This window comes from Pongo abelii, chromosome 10 (genome assembly GCF_028885655.2).
Source record: "Pongo abelii isolate AG06213 chromosome 10, NHGRI_mPonAbe1-v2.0_pri, whole genome shotgun sequence".
Taxonomy (NCBI): domain Eukaryota; kingdom Metazoa; phylum Chordata; class Mammalia; order Primates; family Hominidae; genus Pongo; species Pongo abelii.
The window spans coordinates 840,298-859,261 of record NC_071995.2 but is presented as its reverse complement, the minus strand read 5'-3'; the positions used below and the strand labels follow the sequence as shown (position 1 = coordinate 859,261).

General features: G+C 36.5%; 1 protein-coding gene across 24 annotated transcripts in view; it reads right to left on the bottom strand.

The window, feature by feature from the left end:
* The window catches only part of WNK1 (WNK lysine deficient protein kinase 1), a 160,445-nt gene that overhangs the window by 82,430 nt on the left and 59,051 nt on the right, over nt 1-18,964 (bottom strand). For all 24 annotated transcript variants that reach the window (XM_009247295.2, XM_009247287.3, XM_054527806.2 and 21 more), the window contains exons 2-4: nt 16,448-16,620; nt 2,889-3,109; nt 6-163 (exon numbers count right to left, since the gene is read on the bottom strand). In XM_009247295.2, the coding sequence (XP_009245570.2) occupies nt 6-163; nt 2,889-3,109; nt 16,448-16,620 (552 nt within the window). The remainder of the gene's footprint in view (nt 1-5; nt 164-2,888; nt 3,110-16,447; nt 16,621-18,964) is intronic.

Below are 18,964 nucleotides of genomic sequence, written 5' to 3'. Positions count from 1 at the left end.
CTTACACTGGTCACGCGACGGTAGATCTGCGCAGCATTTTGGCACTCCGAGTAAGGATATTCAGATGTAGCCATCTCAAGCATGCACATCCCAAAAGCATAAACGTCAACGGATTCATCATATTTCTCCTCATACATCTCAGGGGCCATGAACTCTGGGGTACCTTAAATTAAAAGAACGATTCAGACTCAATGCGAGCAGAAGCTTCAGACGTTACTCACCGGGGTGAGAAGCAGAGGGGTTGACCTGTGAGAGAGAAGAAATTGGAATGGGGAGAAAAAAGGAAAGGGGGAGAAAAGAGGAAGGAAATCTTCTCAGTCAGTCTGTTCCATCAAATATCTCATAAAAGATCTTCCACTGCAAGGCCTTTATATGAAACTGGAATAAGGTCAAGGATCTATTTATTGATTTACTGTGTAAAATGAATTTCTTTATACAATATGTCAAAATAAAGCCTTGGCTAAGATATAAACTAATCTAATTCATATTGAAAACAAATAGAAGGAAAAGGAAAGACACTATGCAAGGAACAAGGCAGATATAATGGTACATCTGTAAGATAAGATGATGGGTTTAAAAAGATCAAAATACTTGTGTGCCCACTAATGTATGGTAACTGTAGGGTTAATATTTACAGCTACACTCTTGGCATTAACACTCAATCTGATTAGTTTCACTTTTTAAGAAGGCCTTGCAGTGAAAAACCCAATATTCAATACATTTTTTAAAAAATGAAATAAAACGTAATTGTCTCCAAAGGCCACTCACCAGAGCCCTTTTCTTCACATACTTACCATCCCACCTGCAGTACACAAATAAGCCTACTACAGACACAAGAAATATAGTGAGGGACATCCTACAAGCAAAAAGACAAACACACACACAAATATAGAACCCAAATACAGACTGATTTATGAGCACAGTGTGTGATCCCACAAGACTAGGTTTTGTAATGCTTCCAGAAAATTAGGTCTGCATACCTCAAATTATAAGGCATTTCCAAGAAACAGGCATGCACACTATGATTTAATCAACAAAGAAAAATAAAAACTCTATTGGGCCAGAGATTTCAGGATGCCAAAGACAATCAAAGAAATGTTTCCTGTGAAGAAGGCAAAAAAAGAAATTCAGCTTTAAATGACACTTTTCCCATTCTTCTTGTGAATGTATTATAAGAAAATGTGAAAGCATTCCTAACCCTAGTTGCATAATATTCCAAGGAGAACACTGTTTTTCAAAGATGTAGAAATAACTGGTGTTCTGTGCTTTTCCTAGTAATACTTAGTATCCAAGTTCACTTAAAAATTAATGGGTTTCTTTTGTTATTGTCACCTTTTCGAGGGAGTAAATAGAGTGTTTATGAAGACCTCAAGTTTTTAAATTGTGATACCCTCTTCATAGAGTGAAAGCTTATCAAAATAGGCATTAAATTATTTTTCCAGCTTTGAGTTTCTAACATATAAAGTCTGAAAGGGACACCCTTGTTCTTTAGATAAGTGATTCTCAACAGGGGGCAATTTTGTCTTCTAGGGGCCGTATATAGCAATGTCTGGACACACTTTTGGTTATAACAACTAGAAGGCAGGTACACAGGGAGCGTGCTACTGGTATCTAGTGGTAGAGGCTGGGAATGCTGCTCAAGAGTCTTACAATGTACAAGACAGCCCCTTGCAACAAAGAATTGTCCAACCCCAAATCTCAGTAGTATTGAGGTTGAGAAACACTCTTTTAGATAGATCATAACTTCTGAAGAGTGAGACTGAGAAAAAAGTTGATAAAATCAACTTTTCAGAATGAATTGTCATATTTATTTTCACAAAATGTTAGGAGGCTATTCTTTTTTTTTTTTTTTATTTTGGAGACAGAGTCTTGCTCTGTTGTCCAGGCTAGAGTGCAGTGGCGCAATCTTAGCTCACTGCAACCTCCACCTCCCAGGTTCAAGTGATTCTCCTGCCTCAGCCTCCCGAGTAGCTGGGACTACAACACCCGCCACCACACCCAGCTAATTTTTTTTATTTTTTTATTTTTAGTAGAGACAGGGTTTCTCCATGTTGGCCAGACTGGTCTCAAACTCCTGACCTCAAGTGACCCTCCCACCTCAGCCTCCCAAAGTGCTGGGATTACAGGCATGAGCCATTGCTCTTGGCCAATATTCTTGAATACACACATATATATCCAACAGACATTTTATATGTTTAAAAATTTAATTTTTATCTTTTAATTTTAGAAAGTAAAACTAAATATAAAGTCCATTTCTTTCATGAAGTGACATACTATATGTATTACATAAATAGTGCATAATGTTAAGTATCAACAGTGTGTAATGAAAAGATGGCTGGCTGGGCGGGGTGGCTCACGCCTGTAATCCCAACACTTTAGGAGGCCAAGGCAGGTGGATCACTTGAGGCCAGGAGTTCAAGACCAGCCTGGCCAGCACGGTGAAACCCCATTTCTACTAAAAATACAAAAATTAGCCAGGCGTGGTGATGCATGCCTAGTAATCCCAGCTACTCAGGAGGCTGAGGCATAAGAATCGCTTGAACCCGGTGAGTGGAGGGTTGCAGTGAGCTGAGATCGTGCCACTGCACTCTAGCCTGGGTGACAGAGAGAGACTCCGTCTCAACAACAAAAACAAAAAAGCCTGTTACATTAGGTGTTATCAACAAAGTTCACTTTATTTCTTGTAATGTTATCAATAGTCTCTAAGATGATTCCAAGAAGCACAAATATAGAGAATCCTACATCTCATAAGTAGAACGGATCACCTCCTGAGTTCAAGCTATGAATTTCTTAAGGTTTATATCACTTAAAACTCTGACAGGGCCAGGATTTTAAATAAAAGGAATGTCAGAAAGCCAGTCAGGCTCCAAGGTACACCTGAAACATACCTATCACACTCTTGGCAAAAGAAGCCCGCTTCAGGGTTGCCAGACCAAGGTCTCCAATCTTGACTGAGCCAGTAGGGCCGGTGATAAAGATGTTGTCACATTTAAGATCACGGTGAATGATAGGTGGAGTTCGAGTATGAAGAAACTGAAGTCCTTTAAGGATCTGACGGCACCAGCTTCTTAGGACTTTGATCTTCATCACTTTAAACCTTTTCAGATACCTAGAAAAAGCAAAGTATACCAAACAAGTTATCAATGATAGGAGTTTGTTGCTTTGAAGAATTCCATTAAATTCTAACATGACTGGAGATGGGAATATCAAATTTAGCATACTAAGATTCAGTAACATTAAAGGTTAGTAATACTTTTAGTAAGCAGGGCTACAATAGTTTAAAATAAAAATTCTATTAAGAGACACAGAAAAATAAGTCTTCCAAATGCTTTTTCATCTAAACAATGATAGTATTAGGTAACTAGTTTTTTCTTAAAGAAATGGGAGATCAAGTTGGCTATATCAGCTAAATATTTCAGAGCCAAAAATATTTAATTAGTGATTGGTAAGAGAATTATGGTAACAAAGCACCAAATATGAATTCCTTAAAATTAGGTCACCATTTAAATGATTAAGAGGTAGAGTTCTGCTTCTGTTAAATAGTGGAGTAGTTCTATCAGACACAGATGTATTTATAAACTCCAGTCAAAAATATACCAAACAACTATTACTTGAAGGCTCTGGAGAGCAATCAAAATCAGTCATAGTTGGAAGGGACAAAGGGAAAGCACTGCTTGAGTTTCCTTCTTTATAATACATTTTTACCTAAGAAAAGGCCCTGTTCTGATTCTGCAGGTCTGCTAAACCCCAGACAGAAATGGCGACTGAGTTTGGAATGACCACAGCATCAAGAACAGTGCTGTCTAACAGACCTTTCTGCAAGGATGGTCTGTCCAATAAAGCTGCCACTAGCCAAATGTGACTACTCAAATGTAGATTAACTAAAATAAAAAATTTCATTTCTCAGTTGCACTAGCCACATTTCATGTGCTCAACAGCCACATAAGGCAAATGGCTACCATTCTGGATGGTGTACGTTATACAACATTTCCATAATGGCAGAAAGTTCTACTGGACAGCACAGATCTAGAAAGGAAAGGAGGAAATCTCAGAAAGCAGGCACCAAAGGAGAGCCCTAAGGAGAGCCCTAAATTCTGTGTATTCACTCTGCCCAAATCTCTAGTTGACCTCTGAAATACATGTATGTAGGAAAGATTCCAAGCAGCCCAGGTATGCTAAAAGAACTGAACAGAGACCTCTGGTGCTGCCCACTGTAGAAAAGATACATCTGGGGATTGAGTTCCAATGCCTATTTTATCTGGAAATATTCAGGAAAAAAAGAGCACTAAAAATGTTAAATAGAGAAGACTACATTTTCCTTTCAGTATCTTTAAAATACACACACGATTAGTTAAAGGAAAATCTATAATACTGTGATATATATGATATGCTTACATATTCTACTATATAGTTATTGTTTTTCAGTTCCTGAATTTGTTTAATTTTGTAATTTCTATGTCTTTACTGATACTCTCTATTTGTTGAGCTAAAATTTTCTATACCTTAACATCTGGCTGTCACTGTTTCCTGCATTTAGTATTCTAATTTTGTTGAATAGGTACTATAATTACTCCCATTTACTAATGACTTATCCATGTACTTGTATAAGATATGAAATTACTTATGTCACCTTGCACTTGTATAAGATATGAAATTACTTATGTCACCTTGCACTTGTATAAGATATGAAATTACTTATGTCACCTTGTACTTATATAAGATATGAAATTACTTATGTCACCTTGCACTTGTATAAGATATGAAAATTACAGCATACAGAACACGTGGTAGAGGGGTTATATGAAAACTTTATTTGTGCAAAGGTCTTGTATTTTACATGAAATTGTACCGTATTAGTCCTAAATAAATTGTGAAAAGTAACAATGTAAATGTAATCTTCAGGGCAACTACTTAAAATGAAAAACATGCAGAGATCCAGATCTAACTAAAAATCAAATAGTAGAACCAAAATAAAATTTTACTTCATTTGGGCGGGCTAATTGAAGAAAACTAATAGCAAAAGTGGGTTTTATGGTTTAAAAAATAGATCAAAACAGTCATGCTGGATGTAGGGTAAGGAAAAGGCTGCCTGGAAAGTGGCATAAGGGCATTTTCTGATATGATGGAAATGTTCTCTATCTTAAGAGTTTTGGTTACACAAATGAATGCCTTGTCAAAACTCATTCAATCGTACAATAATAATTTATTCTATCCCGATGCTGTTTGGAGGCAAAAGAAAAATAAAGTACACAAATATTGGCACTCTAATGAAATGCATACTGAAGGGTTTACGGGTGAAGCATATTGAATTATTTTATTTTACAATTTATTTTATTATGGAATGAATAAGATAGATGATGGAGGATGAATAAATGGACGTATTAATAATATGGTAAGGCAAGTGATACAAAAAGTTAGTAACAATAGAATCTTGGTGCTGAGTGTGTGCTCACTGTATGCTTCTTTTGCCTTTTCTATATAATTTTTAGAATTTTATAATGAAATATTGGAAACTTTATTTGTCGTTAGTCCTCCTTATAAACATCCTATTTTTAAACAAAAGGGTATCCTACTATGAACTTTATATTACTTCTCTCTCTCTTTTTTTTAACTATTCCCATAGCACCTCCTTAATTACAGAAAACCTGCCTATCCTTTAAGATCTACTTAAATTATATCTATCATTTTAGTAAAGACCTTCAAGGTTATCCCAGCTAGCAGGAAGGAATAATATCTTTGTCTCAATTGCTATTCAAGTGAAAATTACACATATATTATGATTCACATTTCACTTTAAGAACCTATTCTACGAGAATTGCATACAAACATGATTATTATAGCAATGTTTATAAGGAAAGTACAAGGACAAGAAGGAATCCAATCTGCTCCATATTACAAATGGAACATTTCTAAACTCAGAGAAGCTAAGTTTGATGAGAATGAAAAGTGGTTATAAAAATATGAATATTAATTAAAATCACCATAACCAACCACATCTTGAGAAAGAAAAGTGACAATTAGGCACCATCGGTGCAGACAGGACAAAAAAAAAAAAAAAGATGTCTCCGCCGGGTGCAGTGGCTGACGCTGGCTCACTCCCAGCACTTTTGGGAGGCTGAGGTGGATGGATCACCTAAGGTCAGGCGTTCAAGACCAGCCTGACCAATATGGCGAAACATGGTGTCTACTAAAAATATAAAAATTAGCTGGGCATGGTGGCATGTGCCTGTAGCCCCCAGCTACTCGGGAGGCTGAGGTTGGAGAATCGCTTGAACCCAGGAGGTGGAGGCTGCAGTGAGCCGAGATCATGCCACTGCACTCCACCCTGGGCAACAGAGCGAGACTGCATCTCAAAAAAAAAGACGTCTCTGATGTATCAAGCACTTCAGGGTCTTCCATTATGACTGATTTTTGCCCTACCACATTGAAGACAAAGCCCAGTTGCTGAAAAGCTCCACTCTCATAAGCAGAACTCTTAATCAGTTCTTCAGTACTAAGATATTTACTAAAAACAATCAACTCATGGTTAAATGGGGATAATTATAGTACCTATGCCAAAACTTGGCAGACTAAATGCTGAGAACAATGGCTGCTAAATGTTAAGAGTACAAAGAATATTCCATTGAAGTAGAGAATATCAACAGAGACAGAAACTTTAAAAAGGAACCAAGTAGAAATTTAGGTGCTGAAAAATACTGTGAAGATTCACTAACAGATTTCAACAGCATATGTGAACACACAGAAGAAAAAGGCAATAAACTTGAAAATAGGAAGTGAAACTGTACAGTCTGAGGAGCAGAAATGAGCAGAGTCTAAGAGATCTGTGGGACACCATCAAGTTGACCAAAATATACACAATGGGAGTCCTAGATAAATAAGACAGAAAAGAGCAGAAAGAATATTTAAGAAAATAATGGCCACAAATTTCCCAAACTTAGTAAAAGACATGAATCTACACATCCAAAAAGTTCAACAAACTCTAAGGATAAATGCAAATAGATCCACAATGAGAAACACTATATTCAAACTGTTAAAAGGCAAAGACAAAGAGAGAATCTTGAAAGCAGCAAGGGAGAAGTGACTTATGACCATGGGATCCTCAATAAGATTATGAGCTGATTTTTCAGCAAAAACCATAGAGGGCAGAAAGCAGTGGGATGGCATATTTAAAGTGCTAAAAGAAACAAAAGCAAAACCCAAAAAAAAACCTTAAGACTGCCAACCAAGAATTATATATCAGCAAAATTATACTACAGAAATGAAGAAATTAAGACATTCCCAGGTAAATAAAAGCTGGAGGAGTTTGACAGTAGTACACCTTTCCTATAAGAAATGCTAAAGAGAATCCTTAGAGGAAATAAAAGAACACTAGACAATAACTTGAAGCCATAAAACCAAATCAAATCTCTGGTAAAGTCCATCACACATCTAAATATTAAAACCAATATTAATGTATTTTTGGTTTATAATTCCTTTTATTTCCTACATGATTTAAAAGACAAACGCATGTAAAATAATGTTTATAAAACTATGCTAATGGGTACACAATGTATAAAGATAAAATTTGAGACAACGAAAACATAAAATGGGAAGGAGGAGTGAGGCTGTATAGGATCAGAGATTTGTATGCTATATTAAAGCAAAGTTGGTGTCAATTCAGGGTAGACTGTTGGAGGTTTATGATGTTAATTGTAATCCTCAAGGTAACCACTGAAAAAATATCTAAATATATACACAAAAGGAAATGAGAAAGGAATCAAAATGGTATACTACAAAAGAAAAATAAATACATTTAAAAAGGTAGTAATGAAGGAGATAAGGAGCAAAAAACAGCACAAGACTGTCTCTAGGAATGTAATATATTACGGCTGGGTGCGGTGGCTCACGCCTGTAATCCTAGCACTTTGGGAGGCTGAGGCGGGCGGACCATAAGGTCAGCAGTTTGAGACCAGCCTGACCAACATGGTGAAACCCCGTCTCTACTAAAAATACAGAAATTAGCCGGGCATGGTGGTGGGTACCTATAATCCCAGCTACTCAGGAGGCTGAGGCAGGAGAATCGCTTGAACCCGGGAGGCGGAGGTTGCAGTGAGCTGAGACTGTGCCACTGCACTCCAGCCTGGGCAACAGAGCAAGGCTCCGTCTCAAAAAATAAATAAATAAATAAAAAATAAGATACAAGACATACAGAAAACAAACAGCAAAATGGCAAATCATTCATTTTGACTAATTAAATGTAAATAAACTCTCTACCAAAAACAGAGATGGGCAGAATGGATTTTTAAAAAAGAAAGAAAAAAAGCCAACTATATACTGTCTACAAGAGACTCATTATAGATCCAAGGACAGAAATAGGTTGAAATTCAAAGGATGAAAGAAAAATGATATTCTATGCTAATAGTAAATAAAAGAGGGTGAGGTAGCAAAACTAGTATCAGGCAAAATAAGTAAAAATACTGATGCAAGAGATAAAAAAGAGCATGATGTATTGATAAAAGGGCCAATCCATAAAAAATAACAATCATATACATCAAACAATAAAGCCACCAAAAAACGAGGCAAACATTCACAGAATTAAAGGGAGGAAATTAGTAGACACTACAGTAATAATTGAAGACTTCAGTATTCCACTTTCAATAACAGATAAAACATCTAGACAAAAGATGAATAAGAAAACAGAAGACTTGAACAATATTATAAACCACCAAAAGGTAACAGACATATATAGAACACACTGCCCAACAACAAGTGGATATATATTCTCAACTGTACATGGAACATTCCTTCAAGAAATCTCCAAAGAAAAGTCTAGGACTGGATGGCTTCACTGATGAGTTCTACCAAACATTTAAAGGAGAATTAACACAAATCCTACTCTTCCAAAAAGCAGAAGTGGAGGAAACACTTTCTAAATCATTCTGTGAGGCCAGTATTGCCCTGATACTGAAGATACCACAAGGAAACTATAGACTAACACCGTTATTAATGTAGATGTAAAAACTCTCAACAAAATATTGGCAAGCCAAACCCAACTGCATAGTAAAAGGATTATACACCATTTATCTATGAAATGCAAGGGTGATTCAACATAAGAAAATTAATCAGTATAATATATCACACTAATGGAATGAAGTGGTTTTATGATTATCTAACTTGATGCAGAAGAGCATTTGACAAAATCTAACATCTTTCCAAAAAAAAAAAAAAAATACTCAAGAAACTAGGATAGGAATAGCAGAGAACTTCCTCAACATGATAAAGAACATTTATGAAAAACTCACAGCTAACATATACTTAATGGTGAAAGACCAAAAGCTTTCTCCTTAAAATCAGTAATATGACAAGGATAATCAATGCTAATCATAATTCAAGTTCTAGCCAAAACAGACAAGAAAAAGAAATAAAGGCATTTGAAAGAACTATCTATCCACATATGACTTGATCCAATATATAAAAATCCCAAAGAATGGCTAAGTGTGGTGGCACACACCTGTAATCTCAGCACTTTGGGAGCCAGAGGCAAGGGAGATCACTTGAGGCCAGGAATTTGTGACCAGCATAAGCAATATATTGAGACCCTATCTTCATGAAAAATTTAAAAATTAGCCAGGCATGGTGGTACACACCTGGAGTCCCAGCTACTCAGGAGGCTGAGGTGGGAGGATCCTTTAAGCCTAGAGTTCAAGTCTGTAAGTCTGTAGTGAGCTACGACTGCACCACTGCACTCCAGCCTCAGTGACAGAGTGAAACCCCAACTGTTTAAAAAAAAAAAAAAAAAAAAAACCCAAAGAATGAACACACACACAGACGAGCTGATACAAGAATTCAGCAAAGTTGCAAAAGTACAAGACTGACACACAAAAATCAGTTGTATTTATATATACCAGCAATTAACAATCTGAAAAGGAAATTAAGAAAACAATTTCATTTGCAATAGCATATAAAGGATCTAGGAATAAATTTAACCAAGGATGTGAAAGACTTGTATAATGGAATTACAAAACATTGCTGAAAGAAATTAAAAAAGACATAAATAAATGGACAGACATCCTGTGTTCATGGATTAGAAGACAATATAGTTAAAGATGGTGATACTATACAAAGTGATCTACAGATTCAACACAATCTCTGTCAAAATTCCAACAGCCTTTTCTTGTAGAAATGGAAATCTAATTCTCAAATTCACATGGAATTTCAAGAAGACCCCAAATGTCAAAAACAGTAGTGAAAAAGAAGAACAAAATTGGAGAAGTCACTTCTAATTTTCAAAATTTACAAAAATTACTAGAGTAATCAGAGCAGTGTGGTACCGGCATAAGAACAGACATGCAGGCCAATGAAATAGAATTGAGAGTCCAGAAATAAACCTATACATATGATTAAATAATTTTTGAGAAGGGTACCACGACCATTCAATGGGTAAAAGTCTCTTCAACAAATGATGCTGGGATAACTGGACATCAACATGCAAAAGAATGAAATCAGACCCTACCTCATAGCATATACAAAAGTTAACTTAAAAATGGAACAATAACCTAAATAGAAAAGTTAAATTGATAGAACTCTTAGAAGAAAACTTAGGGATACATCTGTACGCCCTTGGTTATTTATGACAATGGACTCTTACATGATACCAAAAGCCCAGCCATCAAAAGACAAACCGGATACATTGGATTTTATCAAAATTTAAAACTTGGCACAGGCTTGAGAATCCCAATCAGAAAATCCAAGATCCAAAATGCTCCAGTCGAAAATCTGAACTTGAGCACCAACATGACACACAACAAAAATGCTCATTTGAACATTTTGGAGTTCAGATTTAGGAGGCTTAACTGGTAAGTATAATTCAAAGTTCCAATATCTGAAAAAATTCAAAGCCCAAAACACTTCTGGTCCCAAGCATTTCGGATAAGAGATACTATACTCAATCTGTACATCACAGAACATTATCAAGGAGCAAAAAAGGCAACCTATAGGAGAAAATATCTGCATATCATGGATCTGGACAAGGGCCTAATTTCTAAAATATATAAAGAACTCTTATAAATCAACAAAAAAACAAGCAATCCAATAAAAAATGAGCAAAGAACTTGAATAAACATTTCTCCAAAGATACACAAATAGCCAATAAGCATATGAAAAGATGTTCCACATTATTAATCATTAGGGAAATGCAAATCTAATCCATAATGAGGTATCATGTCACTCCCAGTAGGATGCCTCCTCAAAAAGTTAAACAAAGATTTCCACATGACTCAGCAATTCCATTGCTAGTATACAGCGAAAAGAAATGAAAACAGGTACTCAAAAAAATACTTGTGCACAAATATTTATAGCAGCAGTACTCTTAATAGCCAAAAGGTGGATACAGCCCAAATGTTCATCAATGGATGAATAAACAAACTGTGATATTTCCATGCAACGGAATGTTATTCAGTCATAAAAGGGGATGAAGTACTGATGCGTGCAATCACAATGATCCTCGAAAACACTATGCTAAGTGAAAGACGCCAAACACAAGGATCCATAACGTACTTTGAGTCTATTTATAGGACATATCCTGATTAGATAAATCCATAGAGATGGTAAAAAGTTGGTAGTTGTCAGGAGCCGAGGGTTGGGAGAAATGGGAAATTGTTCCATGGGTATAGAGTTTGTGAGATGAAAAGCATTCTAGAAATTGCACAGAAATGTGTATGTATTAACACTACTGAACTGTACACCTAAAATTGGTTAGGATGGTAAATTTTGTTATGTTTTTTACAATAAAAAAATCCCATCCACGAATGGCTGGTCCCAGAGATCAGGTAGTCCAACCACTTGTTTTACATACACATGGGGAACTGAGGCCCAAATGAGGTTAGCTATTTGCCCAAAATCACAGTTGGTCAGAGGCAGCGCTGGGAGCAGTCACAACTTCTACTCCAACTCTAGCGCTCTTTCTACTTAATAAACCCTCCTGTTGGCATAAGCCTCTGAAGCTCAGAAACTGAAAATTTCTTTCTAAATGTAAAAAGAAAAAGAACTTAGATAATGTGCAATTAAAGAAAAAATACGCTGCCTGGCTGGAGGAAGGGAAATGCAGAGTAACTGCTTAATAGGCACTGAGTGTTCTTTTGAGGTGATGAAAATGTTTAGTAACTTGATAGATGTGGTACTTACAAAACATTGTGAATGTACTAAGTGCCACTGAATTGTACTTTCTAAAATGGTTAATTGTATGATATTTGAATTTCATGTCTATTTAAAAAAATAAGTCTAAATTTATTTCAACTTTTAATCCAAATTTTTTTTCTTTTTCTTTTTTTGAGACGGAGTCTCACTCTCTCACCCAGGCTAGAGTGCAGTGGCACAATCTCGGCTCACTGCAACCTCCACTTCCCGGGTCAAGTGATTCTCCTGCCTCAGCCTCCTGGGTAGCTGGGATTACAGGTGCCCACCACCATGCCCAGCTAATTTTTTGTATTTTTAGTAGAGATGGGGTTTCACCATGTTGGACAGGCCGGTTTCGAACTGACCTCAGGTGATCCTGACCTCAGGTGATCCACCCGCCTTGGCCTCTCAAAGTGCTGGGATTACAGGTGTGAACTACCACGCCCAGCCTTAATCCAAATTTTCTAACTCATACATTCCCATCTTATTTTTCAGCTATGGGTGTTTTATCTGTTTCAACGTAAATATACATAAAGAACAAAGGTAGAAACTCAAAAGGTCCAAAAAGCATGCATTTTGGAATTAATTCCCATTCCTTCCCAATTTGCCTCTCCAAATGCTGCCAATGGTCCTAGTTATCCATTCTTCCAGAAATGAATATGAATGTTTTCAATCTACTTGCTTAGGAATCTGTATACATTCTCAATCAGAATTCTTAAATTCTGAAATTTTTCTTTTTCTCATTCTCTCTACTTTTTCATTTTTATTTTTGAGATGGAGTCTCACTCTGTCACCCAGGCTGGAGTGCAGAGGCACGATCTCGGCTCATTGCAACCTCCACCTCCTGGGCTCAAGTGATTCTCTGCCTCAGCCTCCAGAGCAGCTAGGACTACAGGGAAACCCCTTTTAGATAATTAAATCTAACTGGGTCTTCTCATTACTATGTCATCCTCTTTAAATATTTTCTGTCTTTTTTGTGCGTTCTGTTGCTCATTTCTTCATAGTTAATATTCCTGTCAATTCAATTTAGTCTGTTGTTTAACCGTTAGACCATTTATGTTTGAATTTTAATGTTCTTATTTCTAAAAGTTCTTCAGAAGCTTTTAAATTATGCCTGTCTTTTTTTTCTTTGGTGTCTTATTCCTTCAATTCCTTCTTTTCTCTTTAAACACTTCATATACACTTACATATATCTTTACTGACATCATTATGTAAATAATTGTTTGTAATCACTTTCAGACTTGCCCATATCTTTAATTGTTGCAGTGCTATTTTCCAGTTGTGTCTATTCACCTTCATTGGTGTGATTTGTAATTTAATTGTGAGGTCATCTTCTTTGGAAAGTGTTTTGCCTCTGGACACTGTGACCAAGGAACTGTGAAAATGTGCCCGGGAGTTTTCTTTCCGTTCCTGATCAATTATGATGTATGTTCTTTGGTTTGGGATTCCTGTACCAAGTAGATGGTATAAATTTATGTTATAGCGCCATCTACACATGAGATGGAAGAATACCAAACAGGCTGGGCACCGTGGCTCATGCTTGTAATCCCAGCAGTTTGGGAGGTCAAGTCGGGATGAGGCCAAATCGGGATGAGCTCAGGAGTTTGAGAGCAGCCTGGGCAACAAAATAGACACTGTCTCTACTAAAAAAAAAAAAATTGTTTTTTAATTAGACAGGTATGGTGGTGAGCAACTATAGTCCCAGGTAGTGGGGAGGCTGAGGTGGAAGGATTCCCTGAGCCCAGGAGTTTGAGGCTGCAGTGAGCTATGATTGTGCCGCTGCACCCTGTCCTGGGCAACAGAGTGAGACCCTGTCTCTAAAAAAAGAAAAAGAAAAGATTAGCTTACAGAATAATTAAGAACACTGGTAGCATTTGATGGGAATTTCTATTTTTCATGGGTCTCCCCTCTTATCCACAGTCTTCTGCACACAGGTAAAATTCCTTGCAGCTTTCACTGGCTAGGGCACTGAGGTCTCTCTTTTCATGGATAGTTCAGTTTTTTGACATAGGCTAAGTTCTAGCTCCCCTCTCTACCTAGTTCTAAGGCTTTCTGTCCTTGCATGGACATTAAAACTAGCATCAACTCCTCAACCAATATGTGGTCTAAAATCCCAGAGTATAAGTTCCTGTTTTGGCTTTGAGTTATCTCTGCTTATTATCTGGAGGTTAACCTTTCTTTCTTTAAAGCTTAGATATGTATTGGAAAAAACTTTTATTATATTCCACATTTCAGTTTGTTGGTGTGGGACAGCCATTCCACAGGGGCTTACCCCACTATGTTACCCAAAGCTTCTAAATATAGTTTTTAAAACAAGTAAACCATTGTATTTTAGAGTAATCTTAGGCATGCCAGACAAACTATTGACAACCAAGTAAGTATCCAAACCAGTGGAAAGAATCTCAAGATGTACACATAATTATTACCACATAATTCTCCTTAATTCATTCAAACACTTATCATTCAGTATCAGATACTTCCACTAGAATGTGATATTCTTGTTCATAGTGCTAGGTATATAGCGCTAGTTAGCACATTCTAGTGGAAGAAAAGAGAGTATCAAGAAGCCTGTCTAACTAGGATAAAGGTATTGCCATAAACAAGAGTGGAAGCTGGATAAAGAAATTAGAATTTGCAGGACAGAAATGATCCGTTGATGTTTCAATATGTTAACCGTAAGCATTTCAGAACATATGCAAGTGACTATATCCAGGTGCTGTAACACTGTATTCCAATGATCTAGAATTAATCAGCTCAGCAGTATTAACTTTAACAATGAATAAAGAATATATGCCACATGACAATTTTAAAATATCCAATTTCACCAAATAAAAAATTTATACAAGGTAACTTACAACAGGTTCTTCTCTGAGTAAAAACAGATCCTCTAAGACACCAGGGGTCCCCAACCACTGGGCCACAAATTGATACCAGTCCATGGCCTTTTAGGAACCTGGCCACACAGCAGGAGGTGAGTGGCAGGCGAGCAAGCAAAGCTTCATCTGTATTTACAGCCACTCCCTCATTGCTCGAATTACCACCTGAGCTCTGGCTCCTGTCGGCAGCATTAGATTCTCATGGGACCATGAACCCTCCCGTGAACTGTGCACGTGAGGGAGCTAGGTTGAGTGTTCTTTATGAGAATCTAATGCCTGATGATCTGCCCTGTCTCCCATCACCCCCAGATGGGACAGCTTAGTTGCAGGAAAACAAGCTCAGGGCTCCCACTGATTCTACATTATGGTGAGTTGTATAACTATTTCATTATATATTTTAATGTAATAATAATAGAAATAAAGTGCACAATAAATGTAATGTGCTTGAATCATTCCAAACTTCCCCAGCCCCAACCCCTGCACCAGTTCATGGAAAAACTGTCTTCCACGAAACCGATCCCTGATGCCAAAAAGGTTGGGGACTGCTGCTCTAAGAAACCTGGGATTACAAAGGCATACTCCAACTCTTACCAAAAGCACTTTACAATAAGTAACAGGAAATTTCTGCATTAAACCTATTTCCGTGAAAGGAATGAAAGAACTAGCTATTTGGGGATTAATTTCTGATGTTATGGGAAATGGAACTAAAAGTATTTTTTAAGTGATAACTGTCACAATATAATCTGCATCTGATATAAAAGTTGCAGGGATATAGCAAAGCACAATACAAATGAAAAAAATAGGTAGTTTCTCAATAAACCTTAATCTCATTTTAACCACTAGGGGGCTACCTTGACATTTGATTTCTGATTCCTTAGCCACTCAATTTTTTTTTTTCTTTTTTCTTTTTTTTTTTTTTTTTTTTGAGACAGAGTCTCACTCTGTCACCTAGGCTGGAATGCAGTGGGGTGATCTCGGCTTACTGCAACCTCTGCCTCCTGAGTTCAAGCGATTCTCCTGCCTCAGCCTCCCGAGTAGCTGGGATTACAGGTGCACACCACCACGCCCGGCTAATTTTAGTAGAGACGCGGTTTCACCATGTTGGCCAGGCTGGTCTCGAACTCCTGGCCTCAGGTGATCCACCTGCCCCGGCCTCCCAAAGTGCTGGGATTACAGGTGTGAGCCACCACGCTAGGCCATAACTTCTCATTTCAATACTTACCAAGAAATAATTATCAAATCACTTTATATACCAGAGGACTTTGTGGGCAAGGAAATATGCTAATACAGTAACAGTTGGAAGGATTGTTCCCTTATTAGTAGGCTGGACAACAAAAGTAAAACTGGTAGACCTGAAATTTAAAAAATCAAATTCTCTCATACTTCTTGGTCAGCTTTTGTAATATTGATGAACTTACGTTTTAAGTGTTCCAGATGTCATAAGTTCAGTCACCAAAACAATGCACTTCTTTCCTTTTACTGTGGATTCCCAGGAATCATAAAATCTAACAATATTGGGATGCTGAAGACCTTTTAACATTTCAGCTTCTTCTTTAAATCTCTGCCTCTCAGACTTTGTTAATTTTCGATCCTAAAATCAAAAACCAAAACAGAATGTGGTTTAAAATGATAAAACACCAAATCAGACAGTTAATCTTAGATACTTAAACATTACTAAATCATGATCGATGGTGTTTAAAAAATGCAAATGCTTAAGTTATAAATGATAGATTTGGATTATATAAATTCATGCTTGAGATCATTTTAGTATTTTTACTGTTAATGTGTAACTCAGATATAGTCTCATTTTTGTAAGGCGCAGTTAACTTTCCATATCCAACATAAGTCATCAATTGCTAGACATGCAATTTAATGTCAGGAAATGAACATAGGCTTTGGAGGCAGAAAGACCTAAATATAAATTCCAGTTCTATCTTTGCCTTGATTAAAATCAATCTATCTTTAACCAAAACATTGTTTTTATTTTTGTTTGTTTAAAACACAGAAACTCACTCTGTGACCAAGGCTGGAATGCAGCGGTGCTATCATAGCCCACTGCAGCCTCAAATCCTGGGCTCAAGGGATCCTCCCACCTCAGCCTCCAGCGTAGCTAGGACTACAGGCATGTGCCACCTTGCCCGGCTAATTTTTTAATTTTTTGTAGAGATGAGGTCTTGCTATGATGCACTGGCTGGTCTTGAACTTCTGGTGATCCTCCTACTTTGGCACCCAAAGCCTGGGATTACAGGTGTGAGCCACTGCATGAAGCCTATTTTTTTTTTTCTTTTAAGCAATAACTTAAACACTCAAGTATTTGTCTTCAAGTCAGGAAAATTCTCAGTTATTATCTCTCTAAACACTGTCTCCTCTCATTCTCTTTTTCTCCCCTTTCAACTCTTCTTTCCTTTTTAAACAATTTTTAAATGTGTGTGAGTATGTGTATAACTTTATTTTATCCTTAATATCCTTTAATTTCTCTCTCATTTTCCATTTCTTTCTGTATGCTACTTTCTGGGCGATGTTTTCTGATCTACCTTCTTGTTCATTAATTTTTCTCTTCAGTTATTACATCAAGTATTAATTGAACCTTAAGGTTCTCACTTTGTCACCAAAAGTACCCAATGAGGAATGTAATAAAAGGAAACCAAGTTACTACTCCTGTTTCTACTCTGCCCAATAGCATCAAAACCAATGGATACTATGTACATGCCTCTTACATAACACTTAATCACAGGCAACATTATATTGACTCTTATCCCCCATCAAATAAGCCCTCAGAGGCTTTATTTTGTCATGAAAAGGCAGTGACAAAATACCTTTTTGTGTTCTATCTTTAGCACCTGACAACCTAGCATAGTGACTTGTTCAACAGCCATTTGTTGAATGAATTCCATAAATGTCTTTTCCCCTCAATACCCCTTTAAAAGTGTGTGTGTGTCCTTAATAAGCAGTTAGCATTTCCCCAAGGATAAAAAATTCCTGTGACTTAAAAGAAAAATGAGAATTGAAATTGGGCCTCTGAGTCTCAGTTAAGTCCAATACAACCCATACAGAATGATCAACTTGCAAAGGTCACAGCTTTTGATTTTTAAAAATGGTTTGTAAAAGCTTATTGTAAAAAAGCTGCCAACTACTTATTTATAGCAAAGCATAGAGGGAAAAAAACAGGGGGGACTTCCTTGCCATCAAAAATCCATATTTAATTTTCCTTGAGAATACACTGAATGGCAATCTAAAAATTCCATAGAAATATTTAGATTATTTTATCTCTAATTTGCCCAGAAGACATCTATACTATAAATACAGGCTACTTTATATATCTAAGTGTTTTTATCCTTTCTGAAAAGTATTATTTATTTTAAGGGATCTGAGAACCCCTGCTTAATGTTTGAAGTTAGAAATACAGTTGCATGACAACAGATTATCATCAACAAAGCAGGAAATGGGGGAAACCTAAACAAATAATTTGGGGCTTCTTTCAATAATTTGTCTACTTGTTCCATCTATAACTAAATCTTGTTTTTTTTTTAATCTAGGAACATTTCATAAAATATCTTAGAGAAGTACATTATTTTAGCACTCAAAAGACTTTAAGACAATAATAAAGTAGATCAAAACTAACGTAAGACACAGATCAGAAGGAACACCTGGGGTTTTAAAAATAATTTTTGCCAAGTATTTGCTATTTACTAGTTGGCTGCTTTACTTCATTTAATTCTCAGAAAAATGTTGTGAGATGAACTGACTCACAAAATTTTATTATCTCCCTCAAATTCACATGAAAAACAGAACTAAGAGACAAATGAAGATTTGGTTCAAAGCTCATGTTTCATTGACAACAAACAAACCCTAAATATTTTGCAAAACTTCTAAAATAATTTTCTTCTCAGAAGATCCATGTTTGTTATTATATAATAATTATTGAAAAGAAATAG